This window comes from Geotrypetes seraphini, chromosome 9 (genome assembly GCF_902459505.1).
Source record: "Geotrypetes seraphini chromosome 9, aGeoSer1.1, whole genome shotgun sequence".
Classification (NCBI taxonomy): domain Eukaryota; kingdom Metazoa; phylum Chordata; class Amphibia; order Gymnophiona; family Dermophiidae; genus Geotrypetes; species Geotrypetes seraphini.
Window position 1 is genome coordinate 67791056 of NC_047092.1, and position 22498 is coordinate 67813553.

Sequence of the window (22498 nt, forward strand, 5' to 3'; positions counted from 1 at the left end):
CACAGTCAGAAGAAGAAAGTGCAACCAGAAATCACCAGACAAGGTAGGAAAAATGATTTTATTTTAAATTTAGCAAAGTGGAGGCAGTATTACCACAGTTTTCAAAGGAATTTGCCCAAATAACTTAATAGTTAACTGGGTAAATTCCCAGAGATGAAAACTTCCCTTCACTTACTATGCACAGTTCTGAATTTATATCTGCTGTCTATATTTTACAATATGGTCACCTTTTACTAAACCGCAATAGTGGTTTTTAGCGCAGGGAGCCTATGAGCGTCAAGAGCAGCGCTGGGCATTCAGCGCAGCTCCCTGCGCTAAAAACTGCTATTGTGGTTTAATAAAAAGGATGGAGGGTATATTTGTCTATTTTTGTATGCTATAAAAACCAAATACAGAGAGAGACTGAGAGCTGTTGACGAAGAGGTACGTGTGTGTCTTTCTTCCATTCCAGCCAGAATATCAGCTTTGTGTTCAGCCAAACAGGCCCAGGTTTCGCACTGAATAAAGTATTTTATAATTTTTATAATTTTTATTTCATAATAAAGTAATTATAAAATACTTTCTTTGTGTTTATTTGATTCCTATTCAAGAGAATTACTTTATATATAGTCAATATAGGCAGAGAGTTAAATTTTTTAACATTTTCTAATGGTGGTGTGCCTCGTGATTTTTTTCATGAAACAAGTGTGCCTTTGCCCAAAAAAGGTTGAAAAACACTGATCTAGACTTTAATTTCTATGAATGAATAGAATGAAAATGATATAAAATTACTTGCTTGTTTTTATGTGCGTGCGCTGAAGGAAAGTGGAGAGAGACTGGGCTGAGGATGCTGAAGGGAAATGGGGAAGAGAGTGGGGAGAAGACGCTGATTTATAAATTGACAATTGTACAGAATATTGTTTCTTTTATACTTTAATATAAACAATTCAAGGCTTGTGTGGATGGAATCAGGTGGTTTGCGGGGATGGGGACCGAGCTTACGGGGATTAGTCCAATAAAATTGTATTTTTTTATATCTCATTATTTGTTTTATTTTTATTTGTTAATTTATAAAGTGGTGATTGTTATGTATCAGTTTTTTCAAATTTACATCTACTGTCTTTATATTTTGCACTGTATTAGAGGACATGTGTTACTGTTTTTTGTGGTGTTGCATTGTATCCAGGGTCTGGTTTCTTGGCGGATCAGTTTAACTTTTGTCTACATATTTCTATTTTTAGTTTGTGATTATTCCATTTTGGGCGAGGGTGTATCTCTGTTCTGTGTGTATGAAAAAGACATAGTTTTCAGTTGGCATTGACTACAGGACCAATTGACTGTGCGGGATCTGGCTTGTTTAGTTTTACAATGTATGTGTTGGTGTTCTAGTGCTCACTGCAGTGTTTAAGATGCAGCCTTTTCCTAGGTACACTCTTGTGGTGCGATATGTAGATTGGTACTAAAAATCATATTTTTCACATAGATGGGGGGGGTGTCAAAAAATGATGGGCCCTGGGTGCCACATACTCTAAGTACGCCACTGCCTGCAACTACTCCATATGTACTTCTAATGTCATGACAATTTAGACATAATTTATGTTTTGTTATGTTTGGAATAATGGTTACATATATGAGGTTCAATAAAAGAAAATTTTCACTGCCTGTTTCTATTCTGACCATTTATTCCATTTCATGGTTATTGCAAAAAAAAAAAAAAAAAAAATTTTTTTACATGGGGGGGGGGGGGGGGGGGTGTCAAAAAATGATGGGCCCCGGGTGCCACATACCCTAGGTACGCCACTGCACTGGGGTTTTAACTCCAAGTGTGGAGAGGCATAAAAGGTTAGCCTGCTCTTCTGTGGTCACATTTGTACAATATCCTGCCAATTTCTTCTCTTTAATATCACAACTTTTCTTTAATACCACAACTTTTACAAAAAAACAAAAAACAAACAAACCCAAAAAACAAAGGAGGAGTGTGCTGGTTGTAAACAGCTCTGAATACAAAAAAATCGTATTGGCAGTGGTTGTGCATGTGCAGATGTGTGTTTGTGCAACTCTGGGTGGCGATATAATTTTTTGAGCTCAGACCTGAGTGCTGGTCTGCTGCCTTTACAGCAAAACCATGTGCACATGTATTTGATAAGCTTTTTAAATTGCATTAGAAAGCTGTGTGTCAATCCATCAAAGCACAACTAAAGCAAACTTTCTGCATCAACCCTAAAGTATCTAAACTTCTTCCAAATTCTTTGCAGATAGAAAGATCTTTCTTTGCTATGAATAGATATACAACTGGGCACCTTTTTACAAAGATCTTTCTTATTGAAAGGGTAAACTACAAGTGGCATTCAATAATTTATCTATCTCGGTAGGAAAGAAAAGAGTTTTCAAAAAATTTTTATTTTTCAATATAGTCCCTTGATAGTTCCATACACTTCATCCCATGGGCCCATACACTTCATACCCGAGGCCGATGAGAAGAGGCAGATGGAGCTGCAAGTAGTCAACATGTAGATGAGGCACTGGTGTGAGGAAGAAGGATTCTACTTTGTGCGCAACTGGACGACGTTCTGGGGGAAGAGCAAGCTATACAAGAAGGATGGACTCCACCTCAGCAGAGAAGGAACGAGGCTACTTGCAAGCAACATCAAGTGGGAAATTGAGAAGTTTTTAAATTAGGAAGAAGGGGGAAGCCGACAGTCGACCAAGAGTCGATGGTTTGGGAAATGGTATACCCAGAGGATACCGTGCAGGAAGATTGCAGAGAAGACTCACCGGATCTTAGGCAAGGCAGAAATCCTGATGGATCAAAAGGGACACAAGAGGGGAGGAAATGCAAGAAAGTAACAAACCACAAGCGAAAGGAGCCTAAAAAATAAGATGGGGGAATTGGAAGCTATAGCACAAAAAGATAACCTTGACATCATCGGCATCACGGAAACATGGTAGAACGAGGAAAATGTCTGGGACACTGTGCTACCGGGATACAAGCAATACCGCAGAGACAGAGTGGGCCAAAAAGATGGGGGTATTGCCCTATACGTAAAAGGTAGAATCTCTATGGGCCAAAATTCTGGGAACAAATGGAACGGAAACGAAGATCGGCATCTACTACCGACCCCCAGGGCAGTCCAAAGAAACTGATGGAGAAATGATGGACGAGATTAAATGCAACTGCAAAGGAGGCAACGCAATTATCATGGGCGACTTCAATTATCCGGGGATAGACTGGAACCTAGGCTGTGGTAGGAAGACTAGGTTCCTGGATGCTGTAGGCGATTGCTTCCTAGAACAACTTGTTAAGGAAAATATGAGAAGAAATGCAATTCTGGACTTAATTCTAAATGAACTTTGAGGACCGGCGCAAGGTATAGAAGTAGTGGGAAACAGTGGTCACAGTGGTCAGCAGTGGTCACAGTGGTCAGCAGAACGATGGCCATGGCACTGAACTTCCGAAAAGGGAATTACGAAGGGATGAGACTCATGGTGGGGAAGAAGATTAAGAAGAGGATAAACACTATAAAAATGCTAGAGCAAGCATGGCCCCTTTTTAAGGACAAAGTCACCAAGGCGCAAAATCTATATATACCGTGTATCAACAAGGGGTCCAAGAGGAAAAAGAACAAGGAACCGGCATGGCTCACTGTAGCGGTGAAAGAAGCGATCAGAGACAAGAAGACTTTGTTTAAGGAATGGAAAAGGTCAAAAACGGATGAAAACTGGAAAAAGCACAAACAACATCAACGCAGGTGCCATAAGGCGGTAAGAGGGGCCAAAAAGACTACGAGGAAAAAATAGTCAAGGAGGCATAAAACTTCAAGCCGTTCTTTCGATATATTAAGGGGAAATGACCCGTAAAGGAAGCGGTAGGGCTGTTGGATGACCATGGAATAAAGGAAGTGCTAAAGGAGGACAAACTGAACAAACTGACAAACTGAACACATTTTTTGCATTTGTATTTACCGAAGACGGTATACACAATATACCGGAAGCCGACAGGCTATACACAGGAAACAAAGACGGGAAACTGACTGGGTTGGCGGTCAGTCTAGAAGAGGTATGCAGGCCAATTGATAGGCTTAAAAAATGATAAATCCCCTGGACCAGATGGCATCCATCCAAGGGTAATCAAGGAACTGAAAGGGATTATAGCTGAACTGCTTCAACTAATAGCCAATCTGTCAATCAAATCGGGAAGGATTCCAGAAGACTGGAAAATGGCGAATGTTACGCCAATCTTCAAGAAAGTTTTGAGGGGAGATCCAGGAAACTATAGACCGGTGAGTCTGACCTCAGTACTGGGAAAGATAGTAGAGGATAAAGGACCGCATCATTGATCACCTTGACGGACACAATCTGATGAGGACCAGCCAACACGGCTTCAGAAAAGGAAGATCTTGCTTGACGAACTTGCTGCACTTCTTCGAGGGAGTAAACAGGCAGATAGACAAGGGTGACCCAGTCAACATTGTATATCTGGATTTTCAGAAGGCATTCGACAAGGTCCCGCATGAACGACTAGTTCGAAAAATTGCGAGCCATGGAATTGAGGGTGAAATACTCACATAGATTAAAAACTGGTTGGCAGATAGGAAACAGAGAGTGGGGGTAAGTAGACAATACTCAGGACTGGAAAAGCGTCACGAATGGAGTGCTGCAGGGTTCGGTGCTTGGACCCATGTTCTTCAACATATTTATGTTGAAATATATTTTATTGAGCTCAACAAGAAAGTTAAACAAATACACAGGATGAAACCCAAACAAGCTCAAATTTTTGATATACAAACCCCCACACACAACTCTCCCCCCAGTCCCCCTACCCCCAAGGTCCTCCGTCCAATTACATCACAAATATAGGCAATGATATGATAAAAAACGATATAGGCTGGCCAACAAAAAACTTAAGGATGCAAATAAGCATGAAATCAACAGTTAAGCAATCGACTACGAGCCAAGGGAGTTAGGGTAGACCAAAATGGTTCCCAGGTGCGTTGAAAAACACGCCCTCTGAGAGAGGAAAAGTCCGTCACATCCCTTCATTTCCACATCAGGAGGGTAATCATCTGGCACCGCCAGAGAGAGTAATCCGGCGCTTCACCCTCAAGCCACTTCAGCAAAATACATTTCAGGGCCACAAGAATAGTCCACTTGAGGAAAGCAGCAGCCCCCCTTTGACGAGGGGAATAATGGGGAATAGCTCCAAATAGTAATAAAGGAGAGCGTTGAATTGTAATGTGCCAAATGCGCTCTACAAAGAGAAAAATAGCAGTCCAAAAGATGCGAATATGAGGGCAAGTCCAGAACATATATCCCAAGCCCGCCTCAGGTGCCTGGCAGCGTATACAAGCAGCAGACTCACGAAACCCAGCAAAATAAGCCCTCTTAGGGGAAATGTATAATCTGAAAATCAACTTATAATGTTGTTCCCAAAAAGTGGTATATTTACTAAAGGCAGGTAACCTACGAACAGCCTGCAAAAGCACATCATCGGGTAATTCTACAGCTAGGTCCCAAGCCCAAGCATCCCGCAATTTAGAATGATCAAACAGGGGGGACTCATCCTTCAAATGGCGATGATGAAATTTAAGGGGAACTGAAAGCTGCGAGCCAGTAGTAAAAGCTGTAGACAGTATCTCCTGGCAGGATGCCTGCAAAGAACCAGGAGGTAAAGAATTAAGATAATGGTGAATTTGCATGTAAGCAAAATAATCAGTAAGCGGTCTTCAACATATTCATAAATGACTTGGAAATTGGTACGATGAGCGAGATGATTAAATTTGCAGACAATACGAAGTTATTTAGAGTAGTGAAGACACAGAAGGATTACAAAAACCTGCAACGTGACATAAACATGCTCAAGAAATGGGCTGCGACATGGTAAATGAGGTTTAACGTGGATAAGTGTAAGGTGATGCATGTCGGTAACAAAAATTTTATACACGAGTACAGGATGTCCAGTGCAGTACTCGGAGAAACTCTCCAGGAAAGAGACTAGGGAGTACTGGTCAACAAGTTGATGAAACTGTCTGTGCAATGGCGTGCATGGCGGTGGCGGCGAAAAGGGTGAACACAATGCTAGGAATGATTAAGAAGGGGATCACAAACAGATCGGAGAAGGTTATCATGCCGCTGTACTGGGCCATGGTACGCCCCCACCTGGAATACTGCATTCCAGCACTGGTCGCCGTAATTGAAGAAGGACACAGTACTACTCAAAAGGGTCCAGAGAAGAGCGACTAAAATGGTTAAGGTTCTGAAGGAGTTATTGTAGAGTGAGAGATTAGAGAAACTGGGCCTCTTCTCCCTTGAAAAGAGGAGACTGAGAGGGGACATGATCGAAACATTCAAGATAATGAAGGGAATAGACTTAGTAGATAAAGACAGGTTGTTCACCCTCTCCAAGGTAGGGAGGCACTCTCTAGAGTTAAAAGGGGATCGATTCCGTACAAACGTAAGGAAGTTGTACTTCACCCAGAGAGTGATAGAAAACTGGAACGCTCTTCCGGAGGCTGTAATAGGGGAAAACACCCTCCAGGGATTCAAGACAAAGTTAGACAAGTTCCTACTAAACCAGAACATACGCAGGTGAGGCTAGACTGTTAGGGCACTGGTCTTTGACCTAAGGGCTGCCACGGGAGCGGACTGCTGGGCATGATGGACCACTGGTCTGACCCAGCAGCGGCAATTCTTATGTTCTTATCCACTTTTCCTGCAATGACTTTAACTCCTTTGAAAAGAATTCTGTTTGACCTTCAAACCAGGACATCACAGCTTCCTTGAAGGCTTTATCACTTGAAAACTGCTGTCCACAGAGAGATTTCTTCAAAACTTGGAACAGGAAATAATTTGTGGGAGCCAGGTTAGGACTGTAGGGTGGATGATTCAGCTGCTGAAACCCACGTACTCAGATGGCAGCCTGTGATTGTCATGACATGTGTACCAGTGCATTGTTATGAAGAAGCAGAAAGCCTGCTGTGAGTTTTCCTTATCTTTTCTCCTAGATTGACTCCCGCAAAGTGATCATTGTGTTGATGTAATTCTCACCAGTTATGGCTGAAACAATGTCAAAACATAGAATTTCATTTCTGCAAATTGGCACTTAGGGCCAAATTCTTCAAACGGCATCCTGAAGTTAGGCAGTGGTAGGCCTACCGCTGTGTAATGAACCAATTGGGATACATGTTTAAAAAAAACCCAACCAATTGCATATGCTGTTCTTAGGTGCCTGTCTCGTGCCTACAGATGCACATAGGGACGCCTACAGACGCTAAGGCCAGCATGGGCATGGTTTTCACCGGAAGTGGCCTTAGGCATTCATAGGCATACTTATGCGCTTCTGTAGGCATGAGACTGGCACTTTAAGTGTAGGCCTCTAAAATGCTGGCTTACATTTAAAGCGCCTATGTTAAAACAAAGATTCGATTCTGGATGTGGTGTCTGATTGTGATTAACATGTGGCAGGCACCTGTTTTGCAGGCACCTGCCATGGCAGGCACCACTTCCAGAATCAGGCCCTTATCAAAATAAGATAACATTCTTTTCAGTTACAGTGACATGAAGTTGGTTGGTTGGGCTGAGAACTTTTCATCACCCCCTCGTACCTTTATATCAAAACATTTCTATCCTGCTCATTGGATCAAAAGATCATTTTGATGGGGTAACATAGTAGATTATGGCAGATAAAGACCTGAATGGTCCATCCAGTCTACCCTGTAATCACATGCATTACAATTTCATGATTAAATTAAAATGACTTTCTTTCTTATTTCTAGGCCATAGACCTTAGAAGTCTACCCTGTATTGTCCTTAGGTTCCAACAACTAGAGTTGCTGTTGAAGCTCACTCCAGTCTATCCAAACCATCTACTTTGCGGGATTCAGACTGTGAAAGCTTGCCCATTCATATTCTAATTAGTGATCCTCTGTGTGCATCCCATGCTTTTTTGAATTCCCTTACAGTTTTCCTCTCCACCACCTTCCTCAGGAGGGCATTCTAGAAATCCATCACCTTCTCCGTGAAAAATAATTTCCTAACATTACTCTTAAGTCTACCACCCCTCAACTTCAATTTATGTCCTCTAGTTTTACCAGTTTTACCCTCTCTGGAAAAGATTTGGTCCTATATTAATACCTTTCAAATATTTAAATGTCTGTATCATGTCACCCCTTTCCTTCCTCTCCTCCAGAGTATACATATTGATGTCTTCTGGTTTCTTCTTGTACTTCTTTTGGTGCAAACTCCCTACCATTTTTGTCGCCTTTTTCTGGACCGCTTTAAGTATTTTTACATCCTAAGCCAGATATGGCCTCCACAACTGAACACAGTACTCCAAGAGGGGCCTTAGCAATGACCTGAACAGGGGTATCAATACCCTTTTCTTCTGCTAGTTACACCTCCCTCTATACAGACTTGCATCCTCCTGGCTTTAGTCACTGCCATGCCACACTGCTTTGTCACCTTCAGATCCTCAGACATGATCACCCCAAGGTCCCTCTCCCCATCTGTGTATATCAGCCTCTCACTTCCCAGTACATACATCTCCCTTGGATTTCTACTCCCCAAGTGCCAGTGATAAATCAGCATTGGGTGATATGGCTGTTAATCACAAAGTGCAATATTTAAGAATTAAGAACTAATACTTATGGCAAAAATGTTCAACTGCATTCAAGTAGCAACTACTAAAATAGACAAACCATTTTTATCTGAAGTTAATTTTAGCAACACCTTGAAATTGATGGACCTTCTAGTTACTGAATTATTCAAATTTACTCTGTTACAATTGTCCATCCATCAAAGCTCTACACCTAGTGCAAATAATTCTTCGAGACAGGCAATGACATGTGGGTCAAGAGCACATGATGCTATATTTGAAGCAGCTGCATTGTCTTCCTGTGCAGCACATTTTAAATTTAAGGTGAATGATGATCCAAAGAGATTACGAATGGATCATATTTGAATGAAAACCTATCTGAAGGCCCTCTGATACTGGGGAATATTTAGGTGTTTAGCTCTTCATTTTGATTGTAAGTTATTTTTAAAGCATTAAAACAGTCAACTCCATTTTATTTTTTTTAAATTCTTGTTATCGACCTTCTCTTATCTTGTGATCAATTCATCAAACCTTGCTTGATATGTCAATGCTGAAAGTTATAGGAAGGCTACAGTTCACGCTTGAGCATTCTTTATTGACAGGGGCCCATTCCATGGAACTCATTACCAAACAAAATATGAGCTCAGCTGAATACTGTAAAATTTGATTTTTCTTCAAGTGTTTTTCTTCCTAGGAAAGCTTTAATGTTCGGAGTGCTATTTCCATTGCAATGCAGGTTTTTTTTCTTAATTGTTAAAGTTTTTTATATGCCTTCTTTTGTTTTTGAGATGTATAATCTGATTTTGTGTTCTTGTTTCCATTATGTGTTTTTATCAATGAAAATGTGTGATCCACATCAGTGGCGTATCAAGGGCGGGGGTGGGGGTTGAGCAGTAGTGGCTTGTGGCCAGTAGGGGATGATGTTTATGGGATGGTAATGGAATGGACGTCAGTTGCAGGGTCCTTTCCTTTGACTTGTGTCTTTTTTTTTCAGCGGCAGAGGGCAGGAGGAGGAAGCCACGAGGAGGTAGCCAGGGGAGGAAGGCAGAGCAGGCAAGAGGAATTGGGGTCGCGGCGAGAGGTAGCTCCGCCCACCCCCACCGCGTCACAGGTCGCGTCGGCGCCCGGGCTCCCCTTTAAGAAGGGAAGCCAGGGCACGAAGCAGACCTGTTGCAGGGTCCTTTCCTTTGACTTGTGTCTTTTTTTTTCAGCGGCGGAGGGCAGGAGGAGGAAGCCACGAGGAGGTAGCCAGGGGAGGAAGGCAGAGCAGGCAAGAGGAATCGGGGTCGCGGCGAGAGGTAGCTCCGCCCACCCCCACTGCGTCACAGGTCGCGTCGGCGCCCGGGCTCCCCTTTAAGAAGGGAAGCCAGGGCACGAAGCAGACCTGTTGCAGGGTCCTTTCCTTTGACTTGTGTCTTTTTTTTTCAGCGGCGGAGGGCAGGAGGAGGAAGCCACGAGGAGGTAGCCAGGGGAGGAAGGCAGAGCAGGCAAGAGGAATCGGGGTCGCGGCGAGAGGTAGCTCCGCCCACCCCCACCGCGTCACAGGTCGCGTCGGCGTCCGGGCTCCCCTTTAAGAAGGGAAGCCAGGGCACGAAGCAGACCTGTTGCAGGGTCCTTTCCTTTGACTTGTGTCTTTTTTTTTCAGCGGCGGAGGGCAGGAGGAGGAAGCCACGAGGAGGTAGCCAGGGGAGGAAGGCAGAGCAGGCAAGAGGAATCGGGGTCGCGGCGAGAGGTAGCTCCGCCCACCCCCACCGCGTCACAGGTCGCGTCGGCGCCCGGGCTCCCCTTTAAGAAGGGAAGCCAGGGCACGAAGCAGACCTGTTGCAGGGTCCTTTCCTTTGACTTGTGTCTTTTTTTTTCAGCGGCGGAGGGCAGGAGGAGGAAGCCACGAGGAGGTAGCCAGGGGAGGAAGGCAGAGCAGGCAAGAGGAATCGGGGTCGCAGCGAGAGGTAGCTCCGCCCACCCCCACCGCGTCACAGGTCGCGTCGGCGCCCGGGCTCCCCTTTAAGAAGGGAGCCAACGGCGCCCAGCCGTTCGGCGCGCGGCGAAGGCGAGCGGCAAAGGCGCTCGCCTTAGCGAGAGCGCCTTTGCGAAGGAGCCTTGCGAGGGAGCCAGAAACGCCCAGTAATTCACAATTCACCTTTCTCTTCTTTTCTCTTTTTCCTTTTCCCTTACTCTCTCTCTTACCCAAAGCAGGAGCACACCAGCACTTCACGAGAGCGATGGAGGACCCAGGATCCCAGAGGTACTTTCCAGTATACTGCACAGAGTGCAATATGTACGACTACCTCCCTTTGGGAAGGCGGGAGTACATATGCAGTCGGTGTCAGGAACTGGAAAGCCTGAGGATGGAGGTCGGCAGATTGAGGGTCAGGGTCTAGGAGCTAGAGGGACTGGAGGAACTGCGCACCACGGAGGAGACGAGCTGGTCTAACCAGAACACAGACGGAGCAGGCCCCATTGTGGACCAGGTGAGGGACCTCGAGAGATTCATTGAGGAGGCCTATAGGACGGTGGAGGAACGGGATCAGCAGCAGCACAGACGAATGTCGGTAGACGAGACCCAGGATCCACAAGGTGATACCAGGGAAGGACCTAGCGGAGGGACAACGCAAGAGGAGGAGACCGCGACTCACCATGACCCCGAGGGAGAGACACCACACTACACCGAGGACACGGACCTGAGGCAGAGGAGGTTGCCGAGGAAAGGGAAGTCTGCTATTGTGGTGGGAGACTCGATCTTGAGAGAGGTAGACAGTCACGTAGCTGGAGGAAGGGAGGACCGGCTAGTGACTTGTCTCCCAGGGGCCAAGACACGAGACATCACTGATAGGATCGAGAGGATCCTGGACGGAGCAGAGACAGAGGAGACTGCAGTAATAATCCACGTCGGAACAAACGATGTGAGCCGGAGGAACTTCAGCAAGGACGCACTGACTGACCAGTTCAGGGTCCTGGGACGAAAGCTGAAGCGGAGTACCCGGAGGATAGCATTCTCAGAGATCTTGCCTGTACCGAGAGCGGATGCAAAGAGACAGGCAGACCTCCAGGCTGTGAATGCATGGTTGAGGAGATGGTGCCAGGAGGAGGGCTTCCGCTTTGTGAGGAACTGGACGTCCTTTTGGGGAAAGAGCAAGCTCTACCGGCGGGACGGCCTGCACCTGAGCACAGCGGGAACCAGACTACTGGCAACCAATTTGAGGAAGGAGATCGAGAGGGCTTTAAACTGAAGAGAGGGGGAAAGCCGACAGCAGATCTGATGTTGACGCTTCGGACAACAGCATCCAGAACAGATGCTGAACGGGATGACTGCAGGGAGGAAACAGAGGGACCGGAAGATCTACAGATCAGACAGCGAGGGAATCATCAGGTAAAGGGAGCTTGCTGGGAGAAGACTAAGGGGCATGGGGACACAGGGGGACTGGGTGGCACAAGGGCGAAAGCCAAGGGTAATATAGAAGCACCACAAGGCAAGGGGGATCAAACAGAGGCTCAAGGGACGACAGCCCAGGAGGGGGCCTGTAGGGCTAAAAATCCCAGAGGAAAAGCAGGAAAGTGGGGTGGCAGGAATGTGGGGAAGCTGAAAGCTAAGAGGGTAAAGGCTGAGGGTAAAACAGAAACACAGAGAGCGGGAAAACTGCCAGAAATCCAAGGGCAAGTGGACCAGGTAAATGCAGAAGTGGAAGAAAAACGACGGGACCTGCGGTGCTTATACGCAAATGCAAGAAGCCTCACGACCAAGATGGGTGAACTAGAAGTCGTCGCCAAGGGGGAGGACCTGGATATAATTGGAATTGTAGAAACCTGGTGGACAGAGGAAAATCAATGGGATATAGCGCTGCCAGGGTACAAGCTCTATAGGAGGGACAGGACCCACAAAAAGGGGGGAGGCATAGCACTATATATAAAGGAATCTATCCACTCGGTCGGAATGGATATGGCAACGAAGGCAGAGGGGCTGGAATCGCTGTGGGTCAAATTACCGGGAAACAAGGGTGCGAGCATTAAACTGGGGCTGTACTATCGACCACCTGGTACGCCAGAGGGAGTCGGACACGACTTGGAAGCGGAATTGAGACAGGAGTGCAGGACTGGAAGTGTAACAGTGATGGGGGACTTCAACTACCCAGGGATAGACTGGAGTACGGGTCACTCCAACTGCACTAGGGAGACAGGATTTGTAGAAGCTGTGAAGGACTGCTTCATGGAGCAACTAGTCAAAGAACCGACGCGAGGGGGTGCTACTCTTGACCTCATCCTAAACGGATTAGGGGGGCCTGCAAGAGGGGTAGAAGTGGGAGGACCACTAGGCAACAGTGATCATAACACGATCAGTTTCACATTAGAAAGAGGGACACCCATAGTTAGGAGGACCGCAACAACTGCGTTGAACTTCAAGAAAGGGAACTACGCTGCTATGAGGGAAATGGTGGGGAGGAAGCTCAGAAACATCTTTAGGATGGAGACTGTGGGAAGCGCCTGGACCCTATTTAGGGACACCCTGCAGGAAGCACAGAGAATGTACGTCCCCAATTTCAGGAAAGGCTGCAAGAACAAGCGATCAAAGGACCCGGTTTGGATGTCAATAGAAGTAAAGAGGGCGATAAAGGACAAAAAAGTATCTTTCCGGAGATGGAAAGAGGACCCAACAGAGGAAAATCGCCAGGCGCACAGGAAATGCCAAAAGGAATGCCACCGGGAGGTTAGAAAAGCAAAAGAGAAATACGAAGAGGGGCTGGCCAAGGAGGCGAAAAACTTCAAGGCATTCTTCAGTTACGTTAAAGGGAAGCGACCAGCGAGAGAGGAGGTAGGGCCGTTGGACGATGGGGACAGGAAGGGAGTGATTAAGGAGGATAAAGAGGTAGCTGAGAGGTTGAACACGTTCTTCTCGTCGGTTTTCACGAGTGAAGACACATCTAATATACCGGACTCAGAGGAGCTCATGAGTGGGGAACAGGCTGAAAAATTAGAGCACATAGAGGTAAGTAGGGAGGATGTCCTCAAACAGATAGACAGGTTAAAATGCGGCAAATCACCGGGCCCGGACGAGATCCACCCAAGGGTGCTGAAAGAACTAAGACAGGAAATAGCGGGCACAATCCAACATGTTTGCAACCTATCCTTGAAAACTGGTGAGGTGCCAGAGGACTGGAAATTGGCAAATGTCACACCGATCTTCAAGAAGGGATCGAGGGGTGACCCCGGGAACTACAGGCCGGTGAGCCTGACTTCAATAATAGGGAAGATGGTGGAAGCTATGATCAAGGACGGCATTTGTGAGCACATCGAGAGGAATGGCCTACTGAGAACAAGCCAGCACGGATTCTGTAAGGGAAGGTCGTGCCTAACGAACCTTCTGTACTTCTTTGAGGGAATAAGCAGTCGGATGGACAATGGGGAGCCCATAGACATCATTTACCTCGACTTTCAAAAGGCTTTCGACAAGGTGCCACATGAAAGGCTACTTAAGAAGCTATGGAGCCACGGGGTGGGAGGGGATGTGCACAGATGGATCAAGCACTGGCTGTCGGGTAGACTGCAGAGGGTTGGAGTAAAGGGCCAATATTCTGACTGGCGGGGAGTCACGAGCGGTGTGCCACAGGGATCGGTGCTGGGGCCTTTACTCTTTAACATATTCATCAATGACCTGGAAAAGGAGGCAAAGTGTGAGGTTATAAAATTCGCAGACGATACCAAAATGTGCGGCAGAGTTAGGACCAGGGAGGAGTGTGAGGACCTACAAAGGGACCTGGACAAGCTGGAAGACTGGGCAAACAAATGGCAAATGCGCTTCAACGTGGACAAATGCAAGGTCATGCATATAGGGAAAAAGAACCCGTTGTTCAATTACAAATTGGGGGGGGGGTATTGTTGGGAGACAGCAGACTCGAGAGAGACTTGGGTGTGCTGGTGGATGCATCACTGAAGCCATCTGCACAGTGCGCAGCAGCCTCGAAAAAAGCCAACAGGATGCTGGGCATCATAAAGAAGGGCATAACAACCAGAACACGGGAAGTCATCATGCCATTGTATCGAGCGATGGTACGTCCGCATCTGGAATACTGCGTTCAGTATTGGTCACCGCACCTCAAGAAGGACATGGCGGTACTTGAGAGAGTCCAAAGGAGAGCAACAAAAATGGTAAAAGGGCTGGAACACTGCTCGTACGCCGAGAGGCTGGATAGGCTGGGGCTCTTCTCTCTGGAGAAAAGGAGACTCAGGGGAGATATGATAGAGACCTTTAAGATCATGAGGGGCATAGAGAGGGTGGATAGGGACAGATTCTTCAGACTGAAGGGGACAGCAAATACGAGGGGGCATTCTGAGAAACTGAAGGGAGACAGGTTCAAAACAAATGCAAGGAAGTTCTTTTTCACCCAAAGGGTAGTGGACACTTGGAATGCGCTACCGGAGGAAGTGATCAGGCAGAGTACGGTACAGGGATTCAAGCAGGGATTGGATGGATTCCTGAGGGATAGAGGGATTGTGGGGTACTGAGTAAACCAACCTGGTCGTGCATGTGCAAGACCGGAGGGCTAGGACTTCGATAGGAGGGCAGAACTTAAATGGGAAACCAAGGTGGCAGGGGAGCCCCTTCTGATGATTCAGACAGGCCTTGACCTGTTTTTGGCCACCGCGGGAGCGGACTGCTGGGCAGGATGGACCTGTGGTCTGACCCGGCGGAGGCACTGCTTATGTTCTTATGTTCTTAGGATATGATAGTGCAGTATTAAGTGCTGGTTTTTCGTATGATTCTGGGTAACTCTAGTTAGATACAAGCATATGTGTTAGTTAAGGCCACGCCCAATAGAAACGTACGAAAAACGGGTAAATAAAAATCTGAATATAAATGTGGCCAAGGCCAGAAAAACACACTACAGATTAATATAAGGGAAAGTATAATAATATTCTTTTTGTGTACTTTGCTATTGGGCTAGATCATGGAGGAAATCGGGATGTGCATGGACTCCATTGACTTTCTGTCAAGTCTTTGTTCAGAGGTTCCCGCTTCTCAGCATCGTGGTGTTAATTAATACCAGATATGCTTTAGGCTGGCTAGGAAAAACATATTGGATAACGTGTCCTAAACTAAGATATAACAGGCATTAAATATGAATTAAATATGAATCAAAAGTTATGAATGTATGGAATGCTTGGGCCCAGGCAAATGTGAATGTGTGGATATGAAAGAATTGGTATTAAAAATGAAATGGAAGGATATTAAGAAAAAAATCCTGAATACAACATCTTGAAATAATTAGCAGTCTCTAGCAGGGAAAAGGGGGAAACAGTCCCTCCTTCTCGTCCTCCTTTGCCTTTATTGTAATGACAAGCAGGCTGACAAATTTTCAGCACTATAGGTAATATGGAACTTAGCTGACAGGCAAGCTGAGAACATTTCAGCACTTTTGCAGATTTCTCTTAATATACTTTTTTGGAAAGGACAAAAGGAATATTGGAAATGTTATAAAATGTTAATGTATATTCAGAAATGAATGTCAACAGAACAAAAGTGATTTTTGAAACTTTTTTCTTTGTCTAACTTTTAAACACCTCCTTTGTTGATTTTTATTGGCCGTTAAACTGATGATGTCATACTGAGCCAAAAGTATATAATAGAGTGTCTTGAGATCTTAAACTGAGCTCGTTATCAGAAGGCCAGCATTTTGGCAACTATAACGATCTCCCGCTAACGTAACTGTGAATGCAATTATGCTTTATTCTTTTGGTGTCATGATTGGAAAAATTAAAACAATAAAATTACTTTGGTAACTTTACGTTAGCGCCATTTTGCATTTTTAAATTATTTTTCACACCTTGAGCTGCTTTATGAGTGCGCGTCCCATGCTCAGGGTGTGGACCACCCCGGGTGCCAGCCCTAGGGGGGTGCACAGCCAGCCGGATCCGGAACCTCCTGCACTGCTCTAAATGTCACCTACACCTTAGCGCGGCTGCTGTACTTATTCCGAAGCAGAGTCGGCAGCTGCGCTGAAGTGCAGGAAGGTACCGCGATGATTGCGTCTGCATGCTCTGCTGAGGAAGAGAGGAAGATGTAAGTGATGTTGGAGGGGGTGGACTGGCAGCCGCAGTCATCGCGGGAACTTGCCGTAACTCCCTGCGTCTGCCATCCCACTTATGTCTTCCGGAGCAGAGGCAGCAGAAGCAGAAGCAGTCATCATGGGACCTTGCTGGTTTGGAAGGAGAGAGGAGCATAGAAGGGTGGTCTAGTGGTGAAGCAGGAACTTGCAGCCATTTCTGATTGCAGACCTCCATGAGGCAGGAGTATAGGAAGATCGCTCCTGCCCCGCTTCACTGCTAGACTACCAGGACTTTTTCCAAAGGTAAGTTGTAGAGGCAAGCAGGAGGCTGTTTGGAGACTCATTAACAATCAAATTCGCAAATCCCAAAATTGCGAATATGGAGGGAGATCTGTACTTCTTAACATTACTTGAACATTTCCATGGGTTATAAACAAAGCCAAAAATCTCTTCCAAAACTCAAGGAAAACCAGTTTTTCACTGCATGTTTTTAGGAGAAAGCTTAGTATTCATGTTATATTAGGTTACAATTTTGATGTTTTTTCAGAAAATCCTGGTACTCTAAGGTACTCTAAATGGGTAATTACAATACTTTCAGGAGTTTAGGAAGTATGATTGTGTTTTGTGAAACTAACAACAATATTTTTTCATAATAGATTTATTCTACGTTATAGCTTGTATTTAGGTTTAGCTTTTACATGATCTAATTTAGTAAGAATTCTAACACTCTTACCCAAATTCTTGAGAAGACAGAGAGGGAAAATAATACCAATAGTCACAATTACCACATGAAATCGACCATCCACATACCATTCTCTGGAAAAAATTTAAGAAACAAATAGTTAAAAATCTTTTAAAATTACAGTATTTATACATTACTTCCTTTTGCCTTTATACCCTGCAGTACAAAGAGATATGCACAATAGTCTCAAAAACTTCTCAGAAAAAGTAAGACAAAGATGACTCATAGAATTCTTAATCTTTTAAATACATTTCACAATTTGTCTTCATTTTATATTTACTGGTGGTACTCTATGGTAGGACAGGCTAGAGTAGTACTTATAGAATGTCTCTACATTTTTTTCTCTACTCACTGATGCTGCCTGGCTCATGAGATAATCCTATTAAAAGGACAATGTGGGGCTTATTTTCAAAAGAAAAAAATGTCCAAAAAACAGCATAAATCAGCACTTGGATGTTTTAATTGCCAAAATGTCCAAGTGCCGATTTTGGAAATTAGTTTTATTTAGACATCATGCAGGGCATCTAAATATTAAGCGGACATGTAAGAGGTGTGTTTTGGGTGGGATTTTGGCAGACTTAACTCTTGGACATCTTGCAGGGATAATCAAACATTTTTTAAGATGCTCAGGGTGTCATTTAGATGCTCACAATTAGACCTGTTTAAAAAGTGAATAAGCACCAAAAAGGTACCCAAACTGACTAGATAACCACTGGAGAGATGAAAGTATGTCCCTCCCCCACATTTTCCCAGTAATCACTGACCCTCTTCCACCCCCTAGAGATGTAAGTGAAACAGTACATATATGTCTGAGCACCTGGTATGGAAAAGCCTAGTACAGCAGCACACAAGTGTATGATGCAGCCTGGTGGGTGGGCTAGTGAACCATAGAGAGGAGAACCCAGGCCCATAAGCTACTCTAACCACTAAATTTATGGTGGAAAGCATAAGCCCACCCAAACCGACCCAATACATACTCTATTGCCATATAGGTGACACCTGCAGCCATAAAGGCTATTGGTAGACAAGTAGGTAAGATAGATTTGGGGGAATTTTGGAGGACTCACTATACATTAAATGGGGGTTCTGGTGAAATATGTACCTTGTACCCTTTATGTGAAGTTCACAGCAGATCTCTCTCTAAGGTGCCTCATTTCCTTGTTGGGATGTCTGCTTGGCCAGTGCAGTAAGATGCTGGTTCCTCCCACATCCAAATGGGCTTGATTTTGGATGTTTTGAATATGGATGTTTTTGTATTTGAAAGTGGCTAAAAAGTTAGACATCCTAAGGGATAATTAAAAAATTGATGTCTACTGGTTTAAAAAATAGGTAGTCTTGTGGGAAACAAAGTCAGACTTAGACGCACTATTGAAAAAGCCCCCCGTGTCAACTCTTCCTTTGGACACTGCCATGGACAATATGGTCTCTGCCATAGACATAAAAAAACCTTGGGGCTACACCTGGTTTTCCTATTTTTGGGCTATTTACAAAACTTACATGAAAAGCAGCTTTCATTTTCATTTCATTGCTTAGTTCCACATATCAAATGACAAGTTCAGCTTGGATTATTATCATACATTTTGACTATGATCAACCACTCAGTGAACTTCGATTAAAGGTTATAATGGGAAATAAAAGGCTTAACTTACAAAGAATTATTTTCTTCTCCCAGAAGGAACTTAATAGCAGAAGGTAACTCATTCTTGACTATAAAGAGGTAGCTTAACATTGCTGCGGAATAATACAACGTTTTAGTTTTAAATCAAGTAAATGCCATGCCATGGAAAAGCACTACATTGCAAAAACAGAGCATCTAATGTATAAATGGAAGGACTTGTAGGCTGTTTTTGTTATCAACTATCGTGTTTCCCTGAAAATAAGACTGTGTCATATATTCATTTGAGGCCCAAAAAAGGCACTAGGTCTTATTTTTGGGTAGGGCTTATTTTTTTTCATGTACATGATCATCTCTCCCTTCCTCTCCTTCACCTCAATTCTTCCTCTTTCTTTTCCCACACGTGTGCAACATCTTTCCTCCCCTCTCACCCATCCCCTTGTGCCTTCCCTCTGCAGCATCTTTCTCTCTCTCCATCCCTTGCCCAGCTTCCATCCTTCCCTCCCTCCCTTCCCTTGTGCAGCAGAACCCTTGCCCAGCTTCTATCCTTTCCTTCCTACCATCCCTTGTGTAGCAGAACCCTTGCTGCCATCCCCACCATGCAGCCGAACCGCAGAACCCCCACTGACCCTCCATCCTTCCCTCCCAACCGATCCCCGCTGACCGCGACCATAAATACCTTCCGGCAGAGGAGCGTTGGGCCAGCAGCACTCACAGGCTGCTTTGCAGCCTTCTCATTGGGGCCTTCTGTGTATGCTCCTCTGCTGGAAGGTATTTATGGTCACGGTTGGCGGGGATTGGTTGGAAGGAAGGATGGAGGGTCAATGGGGGGTTCTGCTGCATGGCGGGGGCGAAACATGGCTGCCTACAACTAGGGCTTACTTTCAGGGGTAGGGCTTATATTAAGATCTACCCCAAAAATCATGCTAGGTCTTATTTTCGGGGAAACACGGTATTGCTAAAACATGTATATGTAGTTACTATATCTGCTGTAGAACTGGATGTGCCATTGTAAGAATACTGCATTCAAAGGGGTTCTATGGCTCAGTAGAGAATGACACGATGACAGAATTCATCACTGTTCCCACCCCGCAGAAAACCGTGGGAAACCAACCCGTCTCATTCTTTAGTGTCTATCTCAACCTCAGTCCTTCTATACCAGCATTCTTTAATAGGCTTGAGGGTCACTGGTTGTGCCCATTCATACTCTGATTCTTCCCTCTCTCCTTAAAGAATGAGATGGGGATGGTTTCCCATAGTTATCAACAAGGACAGGAACGGTGATGAATTGTGTCACCGTGTCATTCTCTAATCCTTAGAACATTGTGGACACTACCGGTCCAACTGGCTATGACTAAATGTGCTCACTGAACAATATTACAGGACTACAAAATGCGATACTAGGAACGGAAAACAACCCTTCTTTGCCATCACCAACCTAAACTAAGTTTCTATATCCTGCCAGAAATCATGAGTATGGATATCAGCATTTACAGTATGTAATTAATCACACTATTTCCACAAGCTTATTTTATATTTTCACTACCGGTAAGTCTTCCCAGGACAACTCAGGGCTCAAATGCTTTTGCAGCCCTAAAACTTTATGTGCCAAATCATCGCTGGTCCTCTCAAATCTTCTTATTCTTTTATATATATTTTTATATTCTAAGTATCCTTTCATTAAAGTTAAATATAAACAGCACTTAGCTTTAGATACATTATGTCGCTCAGTCAGGGGTCCTATAATCTGACATATTTCGCTTAATGCTTCTTCAAGGACATACCCCATTAACCATTTACGCAAACAGACACTCACTCCAGCTCTTCCCCGGACCAAGACCTCTGCATAAACTAGCTTGTTCTTGGCTTTTTATAAAATGTCATATTTTACCTCCAATATTCTGGAGAGATGTAGATCCAAAAACTAGCAGCTTTCCTGGGGTATCAAAGGCCTGTTCACCAAGCTTTTCATATACCATGCAGCCTAAAAATGCATAGGAAAGAAAAAGAAAGCCAGGAATAAACAGAACAATGACATTCATCTTTATTCATGAAGTTTGTCCATCCATTTCCAATTCCTCCATTTATTGACCTATACCCTACTTTAAATTCACAGGGCTCTAGAAGAGACATTTGAAAATATATCTCCTGAGGCAACTGCCAATTATTTGATAACTAGGCATTAGAATGTATGTTCTTGAAACGAAAAAACATCCTGCATATGAAGGTCGCAAAAATCAGCACTTTGACAGTTTAGTTTACACTTAACAGGTATAATATAAGGAAGATTTAATTCAAGACAGGATTCACTGCTATGAAATAAAGGCCAGGCAGATTAGCAATTGTTAAAATTCTGTTTCATAGAAGGATACAAAATCTGGACTGTATTAATGCTCTTTAGAAAGATAAAAACATTTTTTAATTGGCCATGATCTTACTGTTCAAATAGTATGTGATTGGCTAATGCCAGTCAGTAGGACTATATTTAAAAAAAAAAAAAAAAGGTGAAAGTGCTCAATTTTCCACCTTTCTAAAAGCTGTGTGTTAACTTAAGTTTGGGATCAAAAAACATTATTAGGTAAGAATGCAACAACAATGGAAGAGAAACACATTCAGGGCCGGATTCTGTAACCAGCACCCAAGTCGGTGGCTCGCAGGGAACACCCGAACCCTCAATACTCCAAACACCTAGGGGATATATTCACCCGAACCCTCCTCACACTGTCCGCGGTAGGAGGGATGCTCACTCCCTCTTGCCGGCACCCCGCAACAATCCCCAGCAGGAGGGATGCCCAATCCCTCCTGCTGGCATGCCGCGCAACATCCCCTTAGGGATCTGGTCAGAGTCATAGGCCACTCCCAATGCATCCCAGAATGTACTGGGAAGGAGGCCTAAAACTCTAGTTGGTCCAGGCGCCTAAAGCCCCTCCTATGGGAGGGGCCTTAGGTCCCTCCCCAGTACATCTCAGAATGCATCAGGAAGGGGAAGGCCTGCCATTCTGAAAAGCTGGGCCTGCTGGCCCGAGGGAGTGGGCATCCTTCCAGTCGGATGTTACGCGGGGTGCTGGAAGGAGCAATTGGGCATTCCTCCTGCCGGGGATTGTTGCGGGGGGTTCTGGCAGGAGGGAGTGGGCATCCCTCCTGCTGCAGACAGTGTGGAATGGTTCAGGGTTTCCCTGCCCCCTCCCCATCAGTTGTGCAGCTGCGATTCTGTAACAGGCACCATAGAATGATTGACAGGCAATCCGACTTGGGTGCCGGCTACAGAATCGCCAGTTTGGGAAGTCCCTGCCTCTCAGCTGATGGGGGAGGGGAAGAATTCCCCTGCCGGGATTGGCTGCTGTGGTCTAGCAGCAAAGATAGGTGGCTGAATGTAGGCCAGGGTTTTCTGGGCCTACATTTCAGCCGCCTATCTTGGCGTGAATCGTGGCTGGGTAGCCACTTTAGCCTACCTAATGGCACTTCCAGTGTTGGCCACACCTACTTTGGCATTCTGCAGCCTAAAGTGGCTACCTAGCCGCGATTCCAGTGGC

General features: G+C 44.9%; 1 protein-coding gene across 1 annotated transcript in view; it reads right to left on the bottom strand.

Moving 5' to 3' along the window:
- The window catches only part of SLC38A1 (solute carrier family 38 member 1), a 193130-nt gene that overhangs the window by 52846 nt on the left and 117786 nt on the right, over nucleotides 1-22498 (bottom strand). The window contains exons 6-8 of the mRNA XM_033957586.1: nucleotides 20857-20949; nucleotides 19000-19081; nucleotides 17342-17424 (exon numbers count right to left, since the gene is read on the bottom strand). Of these exons, the coding sequence (XP_033813477.1) occupies nucleotides 17342-17424; nucleotides 19000-19081; nucleotides 20857-20949 (258 nt within the window). The remainder of the gene's footprint in view (nucleotides 1-17341; nucleotides 17425-18999; nucleotides 19082-20856; nucleotides 20950-22498) is intronic.